The 19,790-nt window shown below is 40.8% G+C and overlaps 1 protein-coding gene across 1 annotated transcript in view; it reads right to left on the reverse strand.

The window, feature by feature from the left end:
• The window catches only part of LOC108874454 (collagen alpha-1(XXVII) chain B-like), a 70,389-nt gene that overhangs the window by 36,301 nt on the left and 14,298 nt on the right, over window positions 1-19,790 (reverse strand). The window contains 6 exon segments of the mRNA XM_018662958.2: window positions 1,034-1,078; window positions 7,440-7,493; window positions 7,600-7,653; window positions 10,208-10,261; window positions 15,150-15,203; window positions 18,347-19,656. Of these exon segments, the coding sequence (XP_018518474.1) occupies window positions 1,034-1,078; window positions 7,440-7,493; window positions 7,600-7,653; window positions 10,208-10,261; window positions 15,150-15,203; window positions 18,347-19,656 (1,571 nt within the window).

Raw genomic sequence — 19,790 nt, forward strand, 5'->3', positions numbered from 1 at the left:
AGCCAGTTATTTTCAACAAAGTAAGAGGCCTTGGACAACAGGCCAATAATAATAACTGACTTAAACAGATCTGCATGTTAAACCATGTGATTTTGTCATTTTCCAAAGAAAGGAGTGCATCATCTCTAGAAAATGCTACAGGAGACAGAAAAAGTTTTCTTTTTTTTTCTTCCTTGTGACACAGCACATTCTTCTCAGAGATAATACACAGGATTTGAACCAAGAGGGAGGGAAAGGAGAAGGAGGAATGACCTAGGGTGTCCAAACTATTTAGCCCACTTGCACCTCTGCCAAAAATCGCTCGCTCTGTTTTCCCGCCAAGATTCCCGAACAACTTATGTCTAATGTCTCTACTCTCTCAACTGTAATCCCCTCCCACCCATCACCCCTCTTTTTTAACGTCCCCATGTCTCTGTGTTAATGTTTTCTCTCTGTCATTCCCTCCCTTTCTCCTCTTGTAACTATAAATGGAAAGACATGCTGGAGTCTCTGCAGACTCTCAGTTCTTCTATTCAGTGAGTAAACATACATTGACATACAGCTAACACACACGGCAGCCATCAGACAGACAAACAGCATGAGGTGGATTTAGACAGCATGATAACACTTCAAAGAGACGGGGGAGGGATTGTGTCAGAGGAACCAAAGAAATCCCATTTCAGTTGTTTTTAGATGGCACCCTTGCTGTTCAGAAAATCCTCTTTGCCAGTTGATGGTTTTTAATCCCTAAGATAAAACTCACACTCTCACCTCAGACACTGTTTATCAAATTCTTAAAAAAGGGGGCAATGATATATCTCATATCAGAGTTTTAGTTTTCCCCTTTACATGACCTAAGAAGGCGCTACACATACATATATTGCAATTACTGATGTGTTCACCTGATGGCCCAAAGGAGAGTGATATTAAAACTTGGTGGTAGATTAGTGAGGATACAAAGAAAGGAATTCTACATATTTTATGTTATCTGTGAGAAAGAATGTACAATATACATCAAACCGAATCCATGATTACAGAGAAATAAAATACTCACAGGTTCACCTGGGAGACCAGAAGGACCAGGATGACCCTTTTGTCCCTGTTGATAGAGAAATAATATGTTAGAGTTTAAGACTAAGTAAAAATACTATGACATCTTATCTTGTTTAAATTCTGATCACAAAACCACAGGGAAGTAAAATGTGCTCTGGAGAAAGAGATTATTTCAGTCTTGGGCAGAAAATATTAAGTAAATGGTCAAATTTAATCTAATTTTTGAGAGTTTATCACCTTGTGTTCAAGAGCATCTCACTTCCACAGGTACTGAAATTATAATGAAGGCTTTTCCAATTGCCTTAGAGAGGACTTGATTTTGTTTCCTTGTAAAATCTTCAATAAAATAACTTGGTAATCACCCGGAAGGTTTAGTTTAAAAGGGTCCACGGCAAAGACAAACTTAATAGCCGTGAAACTACAAGGACCACTTCTGAGCAGTACTGGCTGGTTAACCCTGAATAAAATGCTTCTTTATTATTTCTAAACAAGCACAATACAGTTTTTATTTATTGTTGCAGCACAGCTGCTTGGCTACAAGTTTGTCTAATCACCACTACCACCACACTGACAAAACTATTTTGAACACTCTTGCTTTAATTAACTCAGTAAACCAATTAGACAGTAACAAGTGGCACCCAAAGGGATAATTAATAGTCACCTTCATGCCCTGTGGTCTCAAGTGAGCGTGCCAGCTGGTTGCAAAATGTAATAATCTTTTTGCAATCAAAGCCTACGGTAGATAGAGTCATGTGAAGTCATCTTTAAGGGAAGAACACATCTATCCCTTCATGTGTGAAGTCATCAGCCACCAGCTGTGTTGGCTTCTCAGCAACAGAACAAGTCAGCCACAGAGAGCCAGAGGCTGATGTAAAAAAAATTAGTATCAGTGTAAACAAACAAGTCACCATCAAGAGACCAAAGCACTCTCAAGTCTGCCGCCAGAGTGTGTACATGAGGATTAAAATCTCCCTCTGCAAAAGTCCTGAGAGACATTTGGTAATATTGATGTAAAGCAGGGCTCAACTTTAAAGGCGGCTTCACTGAGTTTAAGCAAGCATGATGATTATAAGGAAGGAGAAATTAAAGATTTTTTTTTTTACATTATTAAGCTGACTTCAACATCAACATCAGCCTATTTTGTGCTGATATTGCTAAGATTAGAATATTTTCATGTGAAATAATTACCAGGAGCACTTTTTTATACTTGGCAGCATGCTAAAATCTCTGAAACATCATTCAGAACACAAGGTGATTCTAACGCAGGCTAATAAAAACTTAAATACTACTTAAACCTAGATTTTCTACTTTAAATATGCATTCATCTTCTTTCTTGCTGAGATGAGAATATTGAGACCACTCTCATGTCTGTCTGTTGAACAAGAAGCTAGCGCAAAGATACGGTTAGCTTAGCACAAAGACTGGAAACAGGGGAAACAGCTAGCCTGGCACTGACTAAAGTTTAAAAACTTCACCTACAAGACTTTTTTTTTTTAACAAATTAACATGTTGTAGCTGGTTTGTTGAATCCATAAAAAAGCAGAAGTAAAAATATCAAATTATATTTTTTTACTGGACAGTGCGGTGTCTTCCTGTTTCCTCTGTTACCAGTCTTTATGCTTAAGTTAACCGTCTCCTGGCTACAGCTTCATATTTAGACATGAGAATGGTATTGATCTAACTATCTACAAGAAAGTGAATAAGTTATTCCTTTAATCATTTAAACCATTTTTTTCAGTATTTCCCCTTTAGTAACTTTAAAGTTCGGAGAATTCATTCCAAACTGTGTTAAAATGTTGTACGCCATACTTCATTTCAATTCTCTGCTGCTTATAATCAATGAAATATTAAAACCTAAGACACTATGCCTTCAAAAGAGAACATTGTACAGTAGATGTATATGTCCTATGAATCATTTAACACACATTTTGCAGTAATTGGGCCTGACATGGTTGTTGACTTTAGAACCTCTGGACACTTGATTAGAATTTAAAATGAGATTCTGTGGGTTTGGCTGCACAACATGTGTTAATATTGATGGACCCACCAGTGGGTCTGGTAGGGTTAAGGGCCTAAGACAGAGTGAGACTAATATGCCTGAAGCTGTTAAGTAAAATCATGCAGACAGGCTGACATCCCATGTTGATCAGAAGCCTGTTATCGGTCCAATGTATCATGTTAACTCAGAGAGTATATTAACAACATTGGAACATTTCAATAGAATTTATCACAATTATCCCCCAGTGACAAACCAATCAACTAGGGCTGTGACATCATCATTAAATGAGAACTGATCCTTAATCTATCAGCTGGGAGCTGAATTTAAGCATTCACATTAGTACAGCGTGTAGCAGAGATGAAAAACACTCCTGAGTTGATCTTTTACAAATGCTCAGAGCTCGGTGCCGAGTCCAATAAAAAGTCCTTACAAAGAAATAAGGAAATAAACACACTCTGGAAGGCAACTATATTTTAGGATTCAAATTTTCTGTGACATCTCCTGCAGCTTTTAGACATAGAGTGAAGCCAGATGCTGGTCCACTGGCCACAGTAATTCTATCAGACGCTGTTATACTCCGTTCCGTCAAACTCCTGATTATTTGTCTATTTATCTGCAGAAAGGCGGCAATGTGCTTCGAGTTGGAAATAGGACAAGATTTTTGGGGAGTAGATGAGTCTCCCTGCAGGAGCCAAAGTGCTGCAGCCACGAAAGGACAAAAGAATGTGTCTGGGCCTTGCAACAGGGCCAGTACAGCTGAGTACAGTAAAAGAAGGGAGAAGTCTGTCCCTGAAGTGTGTATCGTATTTGGGCTCAAAACAGCTTTCACAGTTCTGTAAATCCATTGTGTGACACAAAGATGGCAAAGGATCACATTCTCCATTAGTTCTCCCTCTCTATGACGAGCAAACAGTTTTAATTAGCATAACTCACAGCAGATCAACCCTGCAGCCAATAGGCAAAGTGCAGCAGCAGCAGCGGTGTCTCCCCTGCTTACATAGTAAGTAACAGACTGTACTTGGCAGACAAAAAGTAAGTTGTTCTTTCCATAGATTTTTTACTTTTATTATAAAACAAAAACTTATTCCCACCTGGCAAACCTAACACTTCTTTCTTGGACAAATCCGACTCAGCAAATAAAGGTACGAGAATGTTATTATACACAGCTGAGGAGCAGGAAGGAAAAATCTTGAGGGCTGCACAGCTAATAAAACGTTGAGTGTTATTCCAGTGTGCCATGATCAGAGCTGGCTGTGTAAAAGGCACACGGGTCCAGGGCTGGTAATACTCTCTCTACTGTGTTTAGGCTTGACACACGCATACATGAATCCCTTCTTACTTTACAGCGCAGGCCGTTGCCTGACTCCCAGGCAACCTTCCCATTACATCTTTACACATTTCCCACAGTGAGAGAGGCTTTCTCTGGCGGCAGGCCAGGGGGACTGAGCAGAAAACTCAGCGAAAAGGGGTCCATAAAGCTGCAGCAGGTCATAGTTTTACTGACTGCTTGGACAAGAGCAGACAAGGGAGCAAACCTCAAGCTTCAACTGTGGCAGATGATGGAATTTCAGAGTAATTTGAATACAAAAGTGCACTGTAAGGAGTTCTGGCTTCTAGTCCCAGAGTATGATCAAAAAATTCTAAGAGAGTTAAGCACAGCTGCAAGCAATGAGGTGTCTGGTGGCTTTCAACAGAGCCAAGCTGACTGCCTTGATTTTATTAGCTGGATACAAACTGCATTTTAATACTTTGTATGGCTGTCAGCAGTTACTTGTGTGGACGAGAGTGTCTTAAGGTTAACACAGGATTGATCAGAGGGAACTAGAATCCCACCTGAGCTGAGCATCAGAACAGGGAAAGGGGATCTGTTACAACCACTTAACCTCTGCCTGGATACCCGGTACACGCCCAGCTAAGATCCATAATTACAATAAATCAGGAAGAATATCAGCTTTTTCCCATGACTCCACTTTCCATGACTCACAAGGCACAAGGAGGTCTTCCTTTCTTTTTTTTTTTTTTTTTAATTGGAGCCCTCCCCACTACTACACTGAATGGAGGAACCTTGAGGACACCAGATGGTTTTTCACAGTCAGCGCTGTCCCATTGCATAACAGATTGTTGGAGATCCCGCCAAGGCATTATTGCACTCATACTATTATGTCCCAAATGAGGACAGGGGGGTGTGTGTGTGTGTGAGTCTCAGTGAGAAAGAGAAGTTGCTTACAAAGGATTTTTCATGTTGTGTGACAGTTGTTTTCTTAATTAGAATTCTTCTGACGTCTGTATCCTGACCTCACTGTGACCTTTACTGTACTGATGCACAGTTCTTGTTTCTTTCTGTCCTGGACAGAGTATAATTCTGACAGCAGGCCACAAAAGGAGTAGTGTGCTGAGTGCAATTTAAAAGATGCCCCGTCTGAGGATTTTTTTCCACAAGTTTTTATGACTTTGTTTTTTTTTTTTTTTTTACTTTGTGTGTGTGTGTGTGTGTGTGTGGTTTTTTTTTTTGAACACATGCAGCAGCAACAGACTGTCAGGTAACTCAGCAGTGGCTCTCTTTGCAAAGTTTCCCTTTTTCATTCTTATTTTAACCAGAATGAAAACAGTCTGTGACCCACAAATGAAATTCTAAGAGATTCTAGAAAATCTGAAATGCATATTAATTCAATTTCTCATTTAAATCTGAGAGATTTTCTGCTGCTAAATAAGTAGGGTGGTTCCCTCTGCATAAAAATCTGATAAGCCTAAACTAATTTCATATATTTGGGCTTGAATTTTTGTGTCCTACAGTGGTTTAGGAGCTGTTTCCAAGGTTTTTCCCCCTGCTAACAGGATAAATCTGGGGGAAATGCTGAATTTGCAACGTTTTTGGCACAGAAATTATCTGCATGTTGTCGCCCTCTCCAGCAATGGGAGGTAACTGATAGCAAAGATGGCAGCTGTTGTGGAGAATTTTGCGAGGCCTGCTGTTTATTGGAATCAGCCACCGCTACACGCAGCGAGCAAATATTCTACATGACTCGTGCTGTTGATTTTACCAGTGAAACTTTAGATGCGTTGTGAAACAATTCTTCCACTGCACTGGTTCTGGTTTGAACAGAAGTTTTTCTGAAATGACCTGGCACAAAATGTGTGTTAATCCGTATCCGAAAATAGTCCAAAAACAAATGCACAATTTACACTTATTGAATAATGTTAGGTGTTACAACCGTACCTAGCTGGCCTGTGCTTGGGCTGAGTGCCAGAGACAGGATAGAGGAGCCAAAAAGTAGAGAGAGACAGACTAATGTGTTGTTAGTTTTGGTCTTTTCATGGGATTTTGTTGATAGTAACAACAAATATGAAATATCACCAACTTTATTCTTTCACGATAGTCGGTATTATGTTTTATGATACTCCATTACACAGATAAGTAAACCAGTGATACTGTGATTAAAAAGCACTGCAGTCACCAAATTGAAACATATTTATATGTGGAAAAAATAACTAATGCAAACATACTGTCTTAAAACAAACAAAATGCAAAAAAAGAGTCAGCTACAGAGTACTATGTTATTTGCACACTGTGCATAGTAGGAAGTCCAAGAGGCTCTGGTCCACTTGAGATGTGTAATTACTGTGAGCAGGATAGCAGGCTTTGGGAAAAGGCCAAGGATAAAATGCACAAGGCCATGGAGAAAACACTCTGCTGCTAACCATCACTCTCTGTCAGGGTAACCCAACACAGGGGCATGTAAAGTCAAATAATGTAGACAAATAATCCTTTGCAGGACCCCATCACACAACTAACCCACATTCATAACTTGTCCTACTTTTTAGAAACAACTGCTCGCCAGAGAAGTGAATGACATAACATGCATTTGGAGGAAGCAAATACAACATGAGCCTCACCCACTAAAACTTCTAGTTTCCTCAGCTTCCTTCTTCATTTTGGAGGCCTGCGATACTGATGATGTAACAGCTCAGCTATTCAAATCTTTTGTATTTCAACCCACAGGGGAGCCAAAACACAGGTGTGCTTCTTGATTCCTGCATTATGTTAGGCTGCTTTCCAAACAAGAGCTCAAACATTCATGTTTGGCTGGAGCCTCTAAACACTGCAATTTCACAGATTTCCCTCCTCAAAGGAAGCTCAGACAGGGCCATGGCTGAGAGGGTACATTTGATTTACTGATCCTCTATATACACAACTCTGCTCATTCAGTCACATCATTCACTCTGTGTCTGATTTATGTGTGAAAACATTTTGAGGACAGGAAAAGAACAGATACACACACCTAGCATATAAACTTTCACACATTTGGGACAGAGCCAGTAAACTGACGGATATCAGTTACTTCCTTGTAGATTTGCACACACAAACAAACACACAGTTTGAGTTTGTGAGCCCAAACTGATCTTCTACCTTTCGTCCATTTTGGCCAGGCAGTCCAGGGGGGCCCATGACACCAGGCTCTCCCTAAAACAACAAATTAGGTCACATTAAATGCAACATCATATTTACACGACTGTGTCTGAAAGTAATTGAGCAGTTTCAGAAGAAGGAAATGTGATAATATGCATACTTTATATCCTTTTGGGGCTTGACCAGGGGAAAGTCCAGGATCTCCTTTTTGTCCCTAGAACATAAAACAGAGGAAATTTTCTCATACTCAAAGAGACACTTTTCCCCCACCAAGCACAAAATACATCCTCGTCTGCACCAGTTCTCTGCATATTTTCTAGATTGCCAAAGCCTTCCACTTTACAAGGCGCAGAGGAGCTTGCAGTTTGCACTTACACTATCACAGAGTAATGACTTCACCCTACTTATTGGAGAGTGTAGTGCTTGTATTTACACAAACATTTAGTCCATTTATGCCCACCGGTTACTCGGTTTACATCAATCCAGCATGAAGTGATGGGGAGTGAACGTGTACATTCTTCTCCCTTTTTGGGCAGTGGGAATCCTGTCAGTGCATTCTAGGTCAGCATTTGATGTCAAATTGTACTGGTAAAAGAGCTGCCCAGTAATCTACGTAATGATAATGTCTGAGGTCCATGGAGAAATAGATAATTTCCTGTGCTAAGCACTTATCATATAAAGAAATAAGTATATGGAGAAAGAATTTGCTGCACTGCGTTGGATTGTAATCAAACAACAGCTGTTATCAGCTGATTGCAAGTGTTCTGACACATTTAATTTAACAAATTGAAGTTTGGGTGTGGGAATAAATCCTGCATTGTGACTCATTTTGGTACAATCCTGCAGCTAACATCTCTTTTTAAAAGGAACATGGGCGCCATTTCCCAAACCTCTTGTGCAAAAGGCAACAGCACACCAGCAGTTCAGTCTTGGGTGGAAAGACATGCACTGCTTCAAAAGAGTAGGTTTTATTGACTGAGTTACTGATGAAAGTAGGACAAAATTTCCCATCTACAGTATATCGGTCCATTTAAACCTGCATGTTCGTGTCAGCTACAACTTGGCATTGAACAGTCTGTGGGAATTTTCTCCAGAATGATTTCTTAACAGAGCCCAGGAGTGCTGCTTCAGCCAAGAGCAATATACATACATGAACACTGTGTCTTTTCACTGTCTGAAGGTTTTCACCTCAGCTGGATTATCTGAAGAGTTTAAGCTCAAAACAGAGCTAAATTAGGGTATTTCTTTTGAAAGCTCATGGCCTTAAAAAGCACTTCTACCTTCCACTGATTATATGCATATTCTATGCCTCCATTCATTTAATTTTTAAGTCTAATGGTAGGCTACTTGCAGTAGTAGGTGACTGAACATCATCTTGTCTCAAATTATCATCTTTAAATCCAGACGAAGTGTCATATTCAAAACTAAATTTCAGCTAACATACGATATGTTTTCATCTGGCTGGTTCATTTTTCTTATGACCTAGAACTGTGCCAGACCAGACAGTCTGCTATTTGAGGTTTGTGTGCAAATGAGTCAAACTGAGCCAGGCCAGGTTTGGTTAGGCTCCAGCTAGCACATATGTACGATATAAGAGTTATAGTTTTTCCCTGGTCAAAGCGGGCCAAAGCATGGTATCAATTATGTTTTTTAAATGCTTAAGGACTGTGGAAAATGTTGAAATTCAATGCATTTGAATGAACTAGGTACAGGCTTGAAATACGAGCAATTTTCCATTTTATTCCAGCAAAGTCTAACATGCAGACTCTTGTGATATCAGACTGACATATTATGGCGCTAAGCAACCCTCTCTGTTGACAGTGCAAACCAGCTGGAACACAGACTGATGTCAAGTACTTGCAAATTAGTGAGTCAGAAAGACTTAAAACTGCTGTTCTCTCCTGAATGGAAACAAATGGCTTTGTAAGAGGGTAAAGAGTTGCACTTTGAAGCCAAGAGGATCTGACCTCAGACATGCAAACTAAGTTAAATCACAAATAAACATTGGATGAAGACGAAAAACCACAAGAAATACTTCCTCTTCAAATTCATATTGTTTTTTAAATGCCCTTGTTACATCAGTTAGATATGGTGCATAAAGCAGTATTATGTTTATATGAACCATAAAAAGCCAATTATTTAATTGTTTTTTAATTTACATTATCTGAACATTTCATCTTGATTAGAACTACGTGTCTATTATGTGTAAAAATCCCAGGACAGTTTCAGAAATACCCAAACCAGCCTGTCTGGCACTAACAATCATGTCACAGTCAGAGTCACTGATAACATATTTTTTCCCCCATTCTCATGCTTCATGTGAACATTAACTGAAGCTCCTGACCTGCAGCTGTATGATTTTATGCATTGCACTGCTGTCACGTGATTGGCTGACTGGATAATTGCATGAATAAACAGGCGTATAGTGCTCAGTGAGTGCATCAGGCTTTGGCTAATGGCTACATAGGCAATACTTGTTAGTAGTACAAATTTATTGTTGGTTTTGGACTTTTCATAGAATTTATTGACAAAAAATAAAAATATTAAATATTGCCAGTCTGTCCATTAATGACTTAGATAAAGTTATTCTTGTTTAGTATTCGCCAATCAGTCTGAAAGGGATAGAAGAATCAGTGATCATCCTTGGTGTACAAAATTAGGAACTTATCATAGGATCCACTCAATCTGGTGCATAGTACAGGTGTAATTCCTTCCAAAAAAAAAAGAAAAATACCATTTGAAATGACAATGATTCATCAATGCCGTACCTTCACTCCAGGAGGTCCAGGACGACCAGGGTTTCCATGTGGGCCAGGGGGACCCTGAAAATAAGACACACACATGATTAAGGAAGACACAGAGTAAAGGTGATCATCAGGGTCACTGAGCAGGCCTCCATTTCAGCAACAATGGGGTGGTGGGTGGGGGGGTGGCTAGTGTTATATGTGAGGTATTCACAGATGTATGTACACACTGTGTGCTGCCTGTGTTATGGGACAGGTCAGCAGTGCCCCGAGGTCCCTCTGTGTTTGTGTATAGGTGCTCTGTGAGACGTACTGTGTGTGTCTCCTGCCTGCCTTGCCTGTCTGCCTGCCCGTCCAATGACATATGGATGTGATTTTCCTCATCCTTACACTTTTCCACTGGTTTCTGGGGTCCCACAAAGTGAAGGCCACTCATCCATCACGCCATATTCCCCAATCGCATTGTGCCACAAGCTAGGTATCTGTAATATATAATGTGCTTAGATGTAATGCATGCAGCTATCTGTTCCAAAACGCTTTATCAAAATTGACAATCTACTGCAAGTCAGGCCAGGTGGGATGTTCAGGAGAGTGAGGAGACAGAATCTATTTTTTTCTGGTTGGAGGGACTGTAAATTCAAGCAAGCTGTAGAGAGGGATTGTTTGGAAAAATAAAGCCACAACTTCCTGAAGCATCCAACTGAAAAGTCTTCCGTTCAACTGCACTATTTGTGTGGAGCCGGGTTGAAATGCTGAGCATGGAAAATCTTCCCCAGCAAAATTGAAAGCATTGAAACATGTTCAGATGGCTCGAACAGGAAGCTACTGTATCTTCGGCCCGTTCTTTGAGCTGTTCAGACTTTCCATGGGTTGCAAAGAAAAACCTTTTCCCCCCGAGCTGGAGCTGAAAGTGAGGGATAGGATTACTCTGAGTCAAGCAGACGGAGGAGGCCAAGAGGTGTAAGAGTACGGTTGGGTGATCCAGCCGGTCTCTGTCTCTGTTATTTATCTGTGCTCTATTATCAGACTGTGGAGAGGAGTCAAACAGACCAGGCAGCTCCCCCCCTCCCCTCGAACTGGCCAGACCTTTCCCCTCGCAGGCGCTCACTGTAGGACATATGGAGACACTTAACAGAAGCTCATCTACAGATTTCCTCCTCCTCCTCCTCCTCCCCTATTCAGAGCATTCCCTCTTTTGCTCGCTCGATATTAAAACGTATGGAAGTCATTTTCTCTAGATAGGAAGCAAAGGGAGGAGGAGACAGAGAGAAATGGGGAGGTCGAGACAGAATATTACAAATTGCATTCTCACAGTACATAAGATGAGGAAGCACGGTGCTGATGACAAGGTGGGCGGGTGTTTTCCTAGTGGAGACCAGGATAATGGGGAGAATGAGTCACTTTATCCATCTATCTTCATGTGGGTGAGAAGTGGAATAAACATCCTCTTTGCTTAATTACTGAAAGGAGCTCCGAACAGGAAGAACCCACTGAGATACCACCAACAAGTAAACACAAAACACACATGTGAGCACTAATGTAAAGCCAGGTCAGCATATACAAACACATAGATACTCACACCTGAGGCCCGCAGATGAAAGACACCTGTGTGTCAGAGCTGTGACCAGGTTTACGATGTGGGCCAATGACTTTTACAGGAATGACACGTGGGGTGCTACTGTTGTTATAGGCCATTAACCCAGAACAGACCTGCTAACACCTTCTCTGGACTGCACAGGAGGAAACAGTGTCTTTAGTCTGATGATTAGTCAAAATTATGTATATTAAAAAGATCTTAACTCTATTTTATTTGGCAACATTTTGGTGCCAAGTATGTGCTAATTGCTTCTCTAAGATTATTGATCTAGGAGGAAAAGAGCCAGTAGTGTGACTGGGTTGAAACTAGCCATTCTTTTGCAAATATCTTTTTTTTTAATCAATTAATTGTGAAGCCTATATAGTGTCAAAAACAGTACAATACATAAAATCAGTCACACACTCATATTTGAGAAGCTGCAACCATCGAGTGTTTCGAGTGGCTATTTTTGTTTGGTTCGTTGACAAATCATTTCAATGCAGAAACTTGTCTGAGGTGTACAGGCCTTTTCCATGGGTTGTGTGTTGATGATTCAATTGTTTCTTAACAGCAGTTCACTTTTATTTTATGCATTTGTTTAAAACAAATACTGTAGCTGCACCTGGAAATATAAAATGCATCACCTCCTTCGCACCAGAGGTGACATGTAGGTAGACCTACCACATACTGATACATATACATTGATACAGAGCTATTTTCGTCTACTAGGTATTGGTTAAATGACTGGTGTGTTACAGTACATTAATACTGAAGTAATGCATGGAAAATTGTTTAGACAATGTACAAATGCTTGCAGTTTTTCCCACCCTATGCTTAGGAAAAAATTCAGTGGTGATGAACAAACTGACAGTTGCCGGCATCTTGTGTGAACCCTTAACTTCAACTCTCTAAATGTGCTCCCTATTAGCTTAAGTACAAGCAATAGTGGAAAATGTCTGTGTAACCAATAATGACAAACCTAATCAAGCCTCTGAGAGTCTGCTCATTCATGCCTACAAATGTAATTCATCTCAAAAGAATTGAATTTTTTACAACAGACATAAAGCAGTTCAGTTTTCTGTGCCAGTAAACCAGTGGCAAAACCAGAGCTGAGCCTCCATAGACTCCTTATGTCATGTCAAAGACTGTCAACCATCCCTTTAGAAATTATGCAAATGTTTTCAATTTCACAGTAACCCAGCATCACTCACTGACTTCACACTGGCAGTTTCTCTGCACAAAGCCCTCTTTGATCCACTCTCAAGCCTCCCCTTCAGGGCCGGGTGAACTCCGGCTCTCTGTCGGGCTTATGGCTGTGTCGAGGAACGTGGACGCTCTCACGTGTAAGAGATGCTGCCGGTCGGCAGCCGCGGTGAGACTGTCTGCTCAGTCAGACATGACACCTCGCTGTCAGGGAGGTAAAGCCCTAATGGTGCCATGTCATTCCAACTGCTGTAAAGATTTTGTGATGAGTAAGTGGGCCCACATTTTCCCAGAAAAGACCACACATTTTCTGCAGTAGCAACAGTTATTTGTTTCACACCATATCTCCCTGCAATTTTTACTATATCTGACTTAAAAGGAGAACGTGAAATGAGATAAGGACCTTCCAAAGATTAGAGTTGCTGACTGGCAAATCAGACAATGTTGAGGAGAATAAATTTGTCACACATGTCCTCAATTTCTTGAGGCCTTTTAAGTTCATGAAACAAACAGTGGCTTAAACTCATACACACACAAACAAAATTTGGATTTGGTGCTGTTTAGTGTGTGTGCAACCATCAGCAGTAGTGAGGAACAGCAGCCCTCACATTTAGCCCTCTGCTCAGTAAATCTCTTTTCATGTGTAAAAACATATCAAAACATGGGGAAACATAAACAGCAGAGTTTAATGACTGCTTGAGCGGCATACATAGGGGCATTACTGTTCATTAACTTATAGGGAAGTACATTATGTTTAAAAAAAATACAGTTTTCTTCTATAGTGAATATCGCTTTTATTCCACATGTTTGTACAGGCTTTTTCCCAGAGTCCACTCGAGAGTTTTCTGTTGATCATGTGTGTAGCTGTGAGGTATTTTTTTCTAATCACATGACCTATCCAGGAAAATTCTGATAGTTCAAGAAAACAATCGGAATGTTTTTTTTTTTTTCCTTTCTGAGTTGGCGTGGCCTGCAGTTGGGTCTCAAGAGTTTGATGATGAATGAACTCTATAGAGGTTGGTACGCTACTGGATAGAACTGCTGAGCTCCAGACAGGGTCTTAAATGCCTTTAATAAGATGGGGACAAAGCCCTCTTTCTTCCTTGTTTAAAGAGATTGGGTTCCCACAGCCCACCCCTCTGAGGCCCGACCACAGGGCGCAGTCTCACAGGTTGCAGCAGGTAGCTTGTACACACACACATGCACACTCCTTGGGAGCACAAGTGCTCTGCAGGAGTACTTCAGCAGTGGCTCTGCAAAAGAGCAACCAAAACTGCTATGACTCCATATCACTCCACACTTCCATTGCCTTAAGGTCTACCATATTCATTTCAACTTAGGACTCATTGTAAGGCCAAGTTCAAAATGTGCTTCATTCATTGTTATATAAGGGATGTGACAAGGCAGTTAAATGGGCAGCAACTACATGCACAACCATCAGTAATAGGGCTTTAAAAAGAAATCAAAATAACAAAGCGTCACTTGGGACAAATCATCTTCCAATGTTTTCCCTCTTCTTAAGTTTCTTCTGAAAACATGAGCTTAAAATAACATCTGCATTCACTCTCTTTGGTTCCATCAGGAGCTCACAGTTCTAGACTGACACTGAGCCCCAGAATGAGAGACATGGTACCAGAGGACTGAGTCCAATACACTAGAAGCATTCACCAATGTTAACATAGGGTGTATGCCTAATTTAAGTACCAGTACTGTTTATGAATGGGATAGAAAGCACTTGTTCTGGAAATTTATATATATGCTTGCACAAGTTACCTTATTTTTTTCATGTCCATCTAATACCTACCATATGTGTTCAATTAATTTTAAATTGGCAACCCACAGATTTGTAGCTTATGGTTGTTTGCTCTCCAGCTTTACAAATGGACTTTGGCAGCAGAGAAGCACAGTTTGATCAAACCCAGAGCCAAAGCAAACTAACGTCTGGCTGAATAATGCTCCATAATCCAAAGATGTCACTGGGTGCTTGATCAAAATGCTCAGAGGTCTTCCATGTCTGTGCACTTCTAATGGTGTTATCTCACCATAATGCAGACTCAGGCTTTAAGGCATCATTAAGATAAAGTGTAGTATATGTGGAAGATTTTAGAAGGGAATAGAAAAAAAAATAATAATGGAAAAAAAGAGGAAGGTAAATGGGAGACTTGTCACTATTTGGGAGACACTCACTCGTGGGCCCCTCTTCCCTGGCTTTCCTGGCAACCCTGGAAGTCCTTGAAGGCCCTGAAAGGGAAAGATAAAAGATGTCAGGGACAGAGTGAGGCAAGTGTCTATAAATACAAAAGGAGGGAATAAGAGTTGCTGCCTTTTGTGTTGTCATTTCAAGGAAGCCTTGAGCAGTCTTGATTGGAGAAGTGAGAGTAAAGAAAAATCAGATAATTCACTTAAGTTAGATATTCAAACAGTAAATGCATGCAGTTAGCTGAAAGTACACGGTCAGTGAGATGCTGGCAGGCATGAGAATGTCTTGTTAGAGGCTAGAGCAGCCCTGTCCTTCTGTAGCCAATATTATTTCACTGCAAAACCACTACAGTGCACGGACTGTAAGTCTGACTCATTGTACTGGCAGGGAGGTCGGCACTGATTCCAGCCACAGCCAATCACATTAATTATGGGCATTGGCTAGCTTTAAAACAATTTCATACATGGATTAGCAAAGCTCTAAAAGGTCAAATCTAATGAGGGGTCAATCTGAGGAACCTCAGTTTGCTCGAGATGTTCGGAGTGTTGCTAAATTTTCCCATGGCTCCAGAAGTTTAAAGAAAGAGGAAAAGGAAATGGGCCTAAAAACAGCTTGAGGCAGTCCAAGCTGAAATTGGGCTACTGTAATAATGTCAGATGTATAGAGCACTTTTGTCTAACTTGGACAGGATTAATATTATACTCTTTCAGCCAGCCCACACTCTGAAAAGCCAAAGGGCTTTCTGCAACCCTAAGACTCCTTAAACTGCAACCATCAGGCTGTCCACACATGATAAGCAATTTGAGCTGCAGTTGCGGGCACCAAGCCAGTGCTAGAACTCACATCTTTATAGAATTTAAACAGTTCATAAACAATTACTATTCATGACTTGAAACTCTGGCTTTAAGTCATAATTTGACTTGAGATTATTTTGTCACAAATAACTATTCAAATGGAATAAAACCAAATACTGAAATTGAAAAAAAAATTCAAGGTATAACATCCCACTGTTGGGCAACTTCTGAGGTAGCACTTCTGCATGGTTCAGAGCATCTCTGTCTCGGCAAAGGCAAACAAAAGATTGCAAAAGGACGCACCAATCCAACTTTTCCACACACAATACCAAGTGCAATACCTTGTGTCATGATATTTACCAACAGAACCTAACTAATACAAGTGCTCTTTTAGCCAATTCAAAACCCTGTATACGTAACTGCTTGAGGTACTGGATTCATTTTTTTGTAAGGTAACTTGACACCTAGGATTCCTGTGCCACTAACAAGCGGAGCCAGCAGCTAGCCATTTAATTCCTCAGTATTATTGAGACATTTATATGATACCCATGGAAACATAATAAGCACTGAACAGTCTCTAGTTCTCAACTAGAGAACTTACCAAGATTATCTAGTCATTTTGGTCCTCCCTCTTATAGTATATTATTTATTTGGTCGAAAACTCAACAGTGTGCTACCTCTAGTCGTAAGTGAAATGACTCAAAAGACAATATGGTAGATTAATTCTAGATCCTGTACCTGAATCTGTTCAGAATAAAGTATTAGCAAGCAATACAATGGTGAAAGTCCTCAGCCAGGTAACCTTTACCACACATCAGGGATTGACTGGAATCGGTTACTTTCTCTCTCATAAAAAATGGTCTGAGCGGCTTCAGGGGCATGTAGAGCTGCGGTTTCCCTCACTGCCAGAGCAGGAAAGCTTTACTTAAAACATTCTTTTTGGTCAAAGCTAACCTAATATAAGACAGAGAAGTCCTTTTAACAATGGAAAATGTGGGTAACCATTTTGTGTTCAACAGAGGAACAGTGTCTGACAGGATCACATGGTCAACATGAATGTATACAGTCTACAGTCAACACTGGTTGATAAATGTCCACATAAAGTACTCTACTTTGTTCATCACCAATGCTTTGTTCTGAACTAAGAAAGGTTAGTCTTACGTTGTAGCATTAAGATGATCTAATAAAAATGAGAAATGTCTCTTCATAAGCTTTTCAGTTGTAGCATTTTATCAGTGGAGCTGTGATCTGAATAGTTTAGCAGAGTACATGTTTTTTGTTACAGATTTGCAAAATCTCAGACCTACCATTAGAAACACATATTTTAAAATGTAATATTCCTTATGCATGTATCTGACACATGCTTAGTACTCAAGTTAGTCATAGATACAGTCAGATATTTTTAATGAATTACACATTTGATATAATGTTTTCTGTACAAAACAAACACATTTTCCATTTCCTACAATCCCTGCACATCATGCCAACATTCCTACCAAGAAAGTCTGCTGGTGCTTAAAATGGGAAAATAATACAGTGCTCAATAATGGGGATGAGTCACTGCATTTATTTTGAAAATACCTTTATATTCTTACTCTCAATAGGTTAATTGTGCACAAGTGCTTTATCCCTTTTTTTTACCTTTGACCCCACTTTAAAAGTATCCATTCTCTGAGCAGTCACACTCCCTCTCAGAGGAATCTAACACCTTAGCGCCAGTCCCTGCACTCAGACAAACACAAACTGGCAGGGGCCAGCTATGAACCTGACTATTTCTACCACTGCTGCTAAAAAGGAAATCACACATTAATCAGCACCAATTTGACGTGGACAGAAAATCTTTAACACCACAAACAAGCGTTTGAGGCGAGTTAGAAAACCAACTGAGGATAGGGAGTGAAGCAGTTCAAAAAAGTCCCAGTCATTAACACATGCAATACGTCTATTGTCGAATCAGCAAACATTTTTGAGACGCAATGCTTAGTGATTGCCAGATTTGCAAAACCACACAACCAAGAGACATGTCAGCATCCACGTCAGCAGCAGTTTCCAACATCAAAGAAAGGGAAAAACTGACATTTAAACAACAAGCTGTCACACTTGTATAATCATTGTGATACAAAGAGGTATTAGGAAATTGGCCCGAAGCATAGAAAAATGGCAGCCAAGAATTAAAACATGCATCTGTTACAATTCCACTGCTCTAATTCATAAGGCATTCATTCATAAAATAAACACTAAAACACTATAGTGTAAACAAATCATAAGATAAACAAATATTCACAAAGATGCACTCATTGTGACTCAAAGGTGTAATAAATGTGCTTTTACTCATGCATGGGTTTCACAGGCAGGTTTGTGTTGTGTTTGTTTAGAGCTCACACACTCACCGGCGGTCCTGGTTCTCCCTTTAGTCCAGGTGGTCCAGCCAGCAGTGAGAAGTGGGTCGGTTCCAGGTCAAATGTTTGGAAGCCATCTGTTGCAGCTGGAGTGACTGGAATAAGCGAGGTGGGTTTGACATCCTGCACACTGGTCACTTTTGGCTCAGGTTTCTTTGGAGCTACTGTGCTCAACTTCTCTTTATGGGGAAGGTAGGCGTTTGAAGGAGACCCCTGTGTGGAAGCAGCTGTGGTCTGGAGGTTTGGCTTCATCTCTGATGGTCTGGTGGAAGCAGGTAAATCCAAACTATTCCCAGAGGGTTTCAGGGTGTTCGTATGTCCTTGCTTTGTGTTCTTACCAGCATGTAAAGTTGGGTTTGGTGGTGTCACGCTGATCCTAAGAGATGTAGTAACCGTTTGAGTTGGAAATTTTAACGGGCTTTCCAACCCTGGATGAACCGGTGGAGAAACAGACACAGCACCAGGTTTTGGAGTGCTTGCAGTCTGATACACAGATGTTTTGTTCTGCATTAGCAAGCGGTCAGTTGGAACAAGAATTGTAGTCCTGGTGTTTTCCTCAATCAAGGCCAGAGTAGGTCTCTGGCCCTTCTTGGAAAGCTCCGTCATTGACAGTGGAGTTATATGAGTAACAGTAATGTTTGGGTCTGTGGAAAATAGAGGTAGCAGGGGTGGAAACATGGGCCGATACGTGTCGGCTTCTCTGCAATGTTTCTTAATGTAATCACAATAGTTTTGAGCTGCCTTAGCAGAGGGATAAATGTCAAACTGACAGATGGCACCTTCAAACGGCACCGAGTTGTGGTTCATTTTGCCCAGCAGGAAAGAGCCCTCCGGATCCAGGGCCTCCACTTTTTTAGAGGGCAAATCTGTATGTATGCTATTCTCTCCGCAAGAAGTGTGTAAGAACACCTGATGACCTTGGATGTCCAAGGCCAGACTATGCCACCGGCCATCATGGACATCATAGTCGAAACTCACAGAGCTCCTGTGTCCCACATGTACCAGGACCTTGCCTGGGATGAACTGCACTGCGAGCTGCACTTTCCGTTTCTTAGACTGCACTGAGAAAAGAAAAGCGCTGTTGATGCGGTGAACAGACAGGCTGAGGATCAGGGAAAGATTGGTGGAGCTGTAGTTAGCAGGGATGACAGTGCGCAGAGGCACCTGGATACGTGCCCTCGGGGTGAGGATAACTCCAGACTTAAAGGGGATGATGCCATTAGGGATGGATCGAGCACCTGAAGATGATGACCCGCCTGCCCTTCGCCCCGAAAGCCCGAGCTGCTGCAGAACATCCACATCTTCAGAAAAACAAAAGAGAGTGAAGTCAGTGACTCTTAGCTTTGTAGACCTTTTCACAAAATCACGATATCATGATTTCCAAGCTTATATAAAATAATGAAGTACGTGACTTTCTTCTTTCTAAATCCTCTAA

Source organism: Lates calcarifer, linkage group LG13, assembly GCF_001640805.2.
Source record: "Lates calcarifer isolate ASB-BC8 linkage group LG13, TLL_Latcal_v3, whole genome shotgun sequence".
Taxonomy (NCBI): Eukaryota; Metazoa; Chordata; class Actinopteri; family Centropomidae; genus Lates; species Lates calcarifer.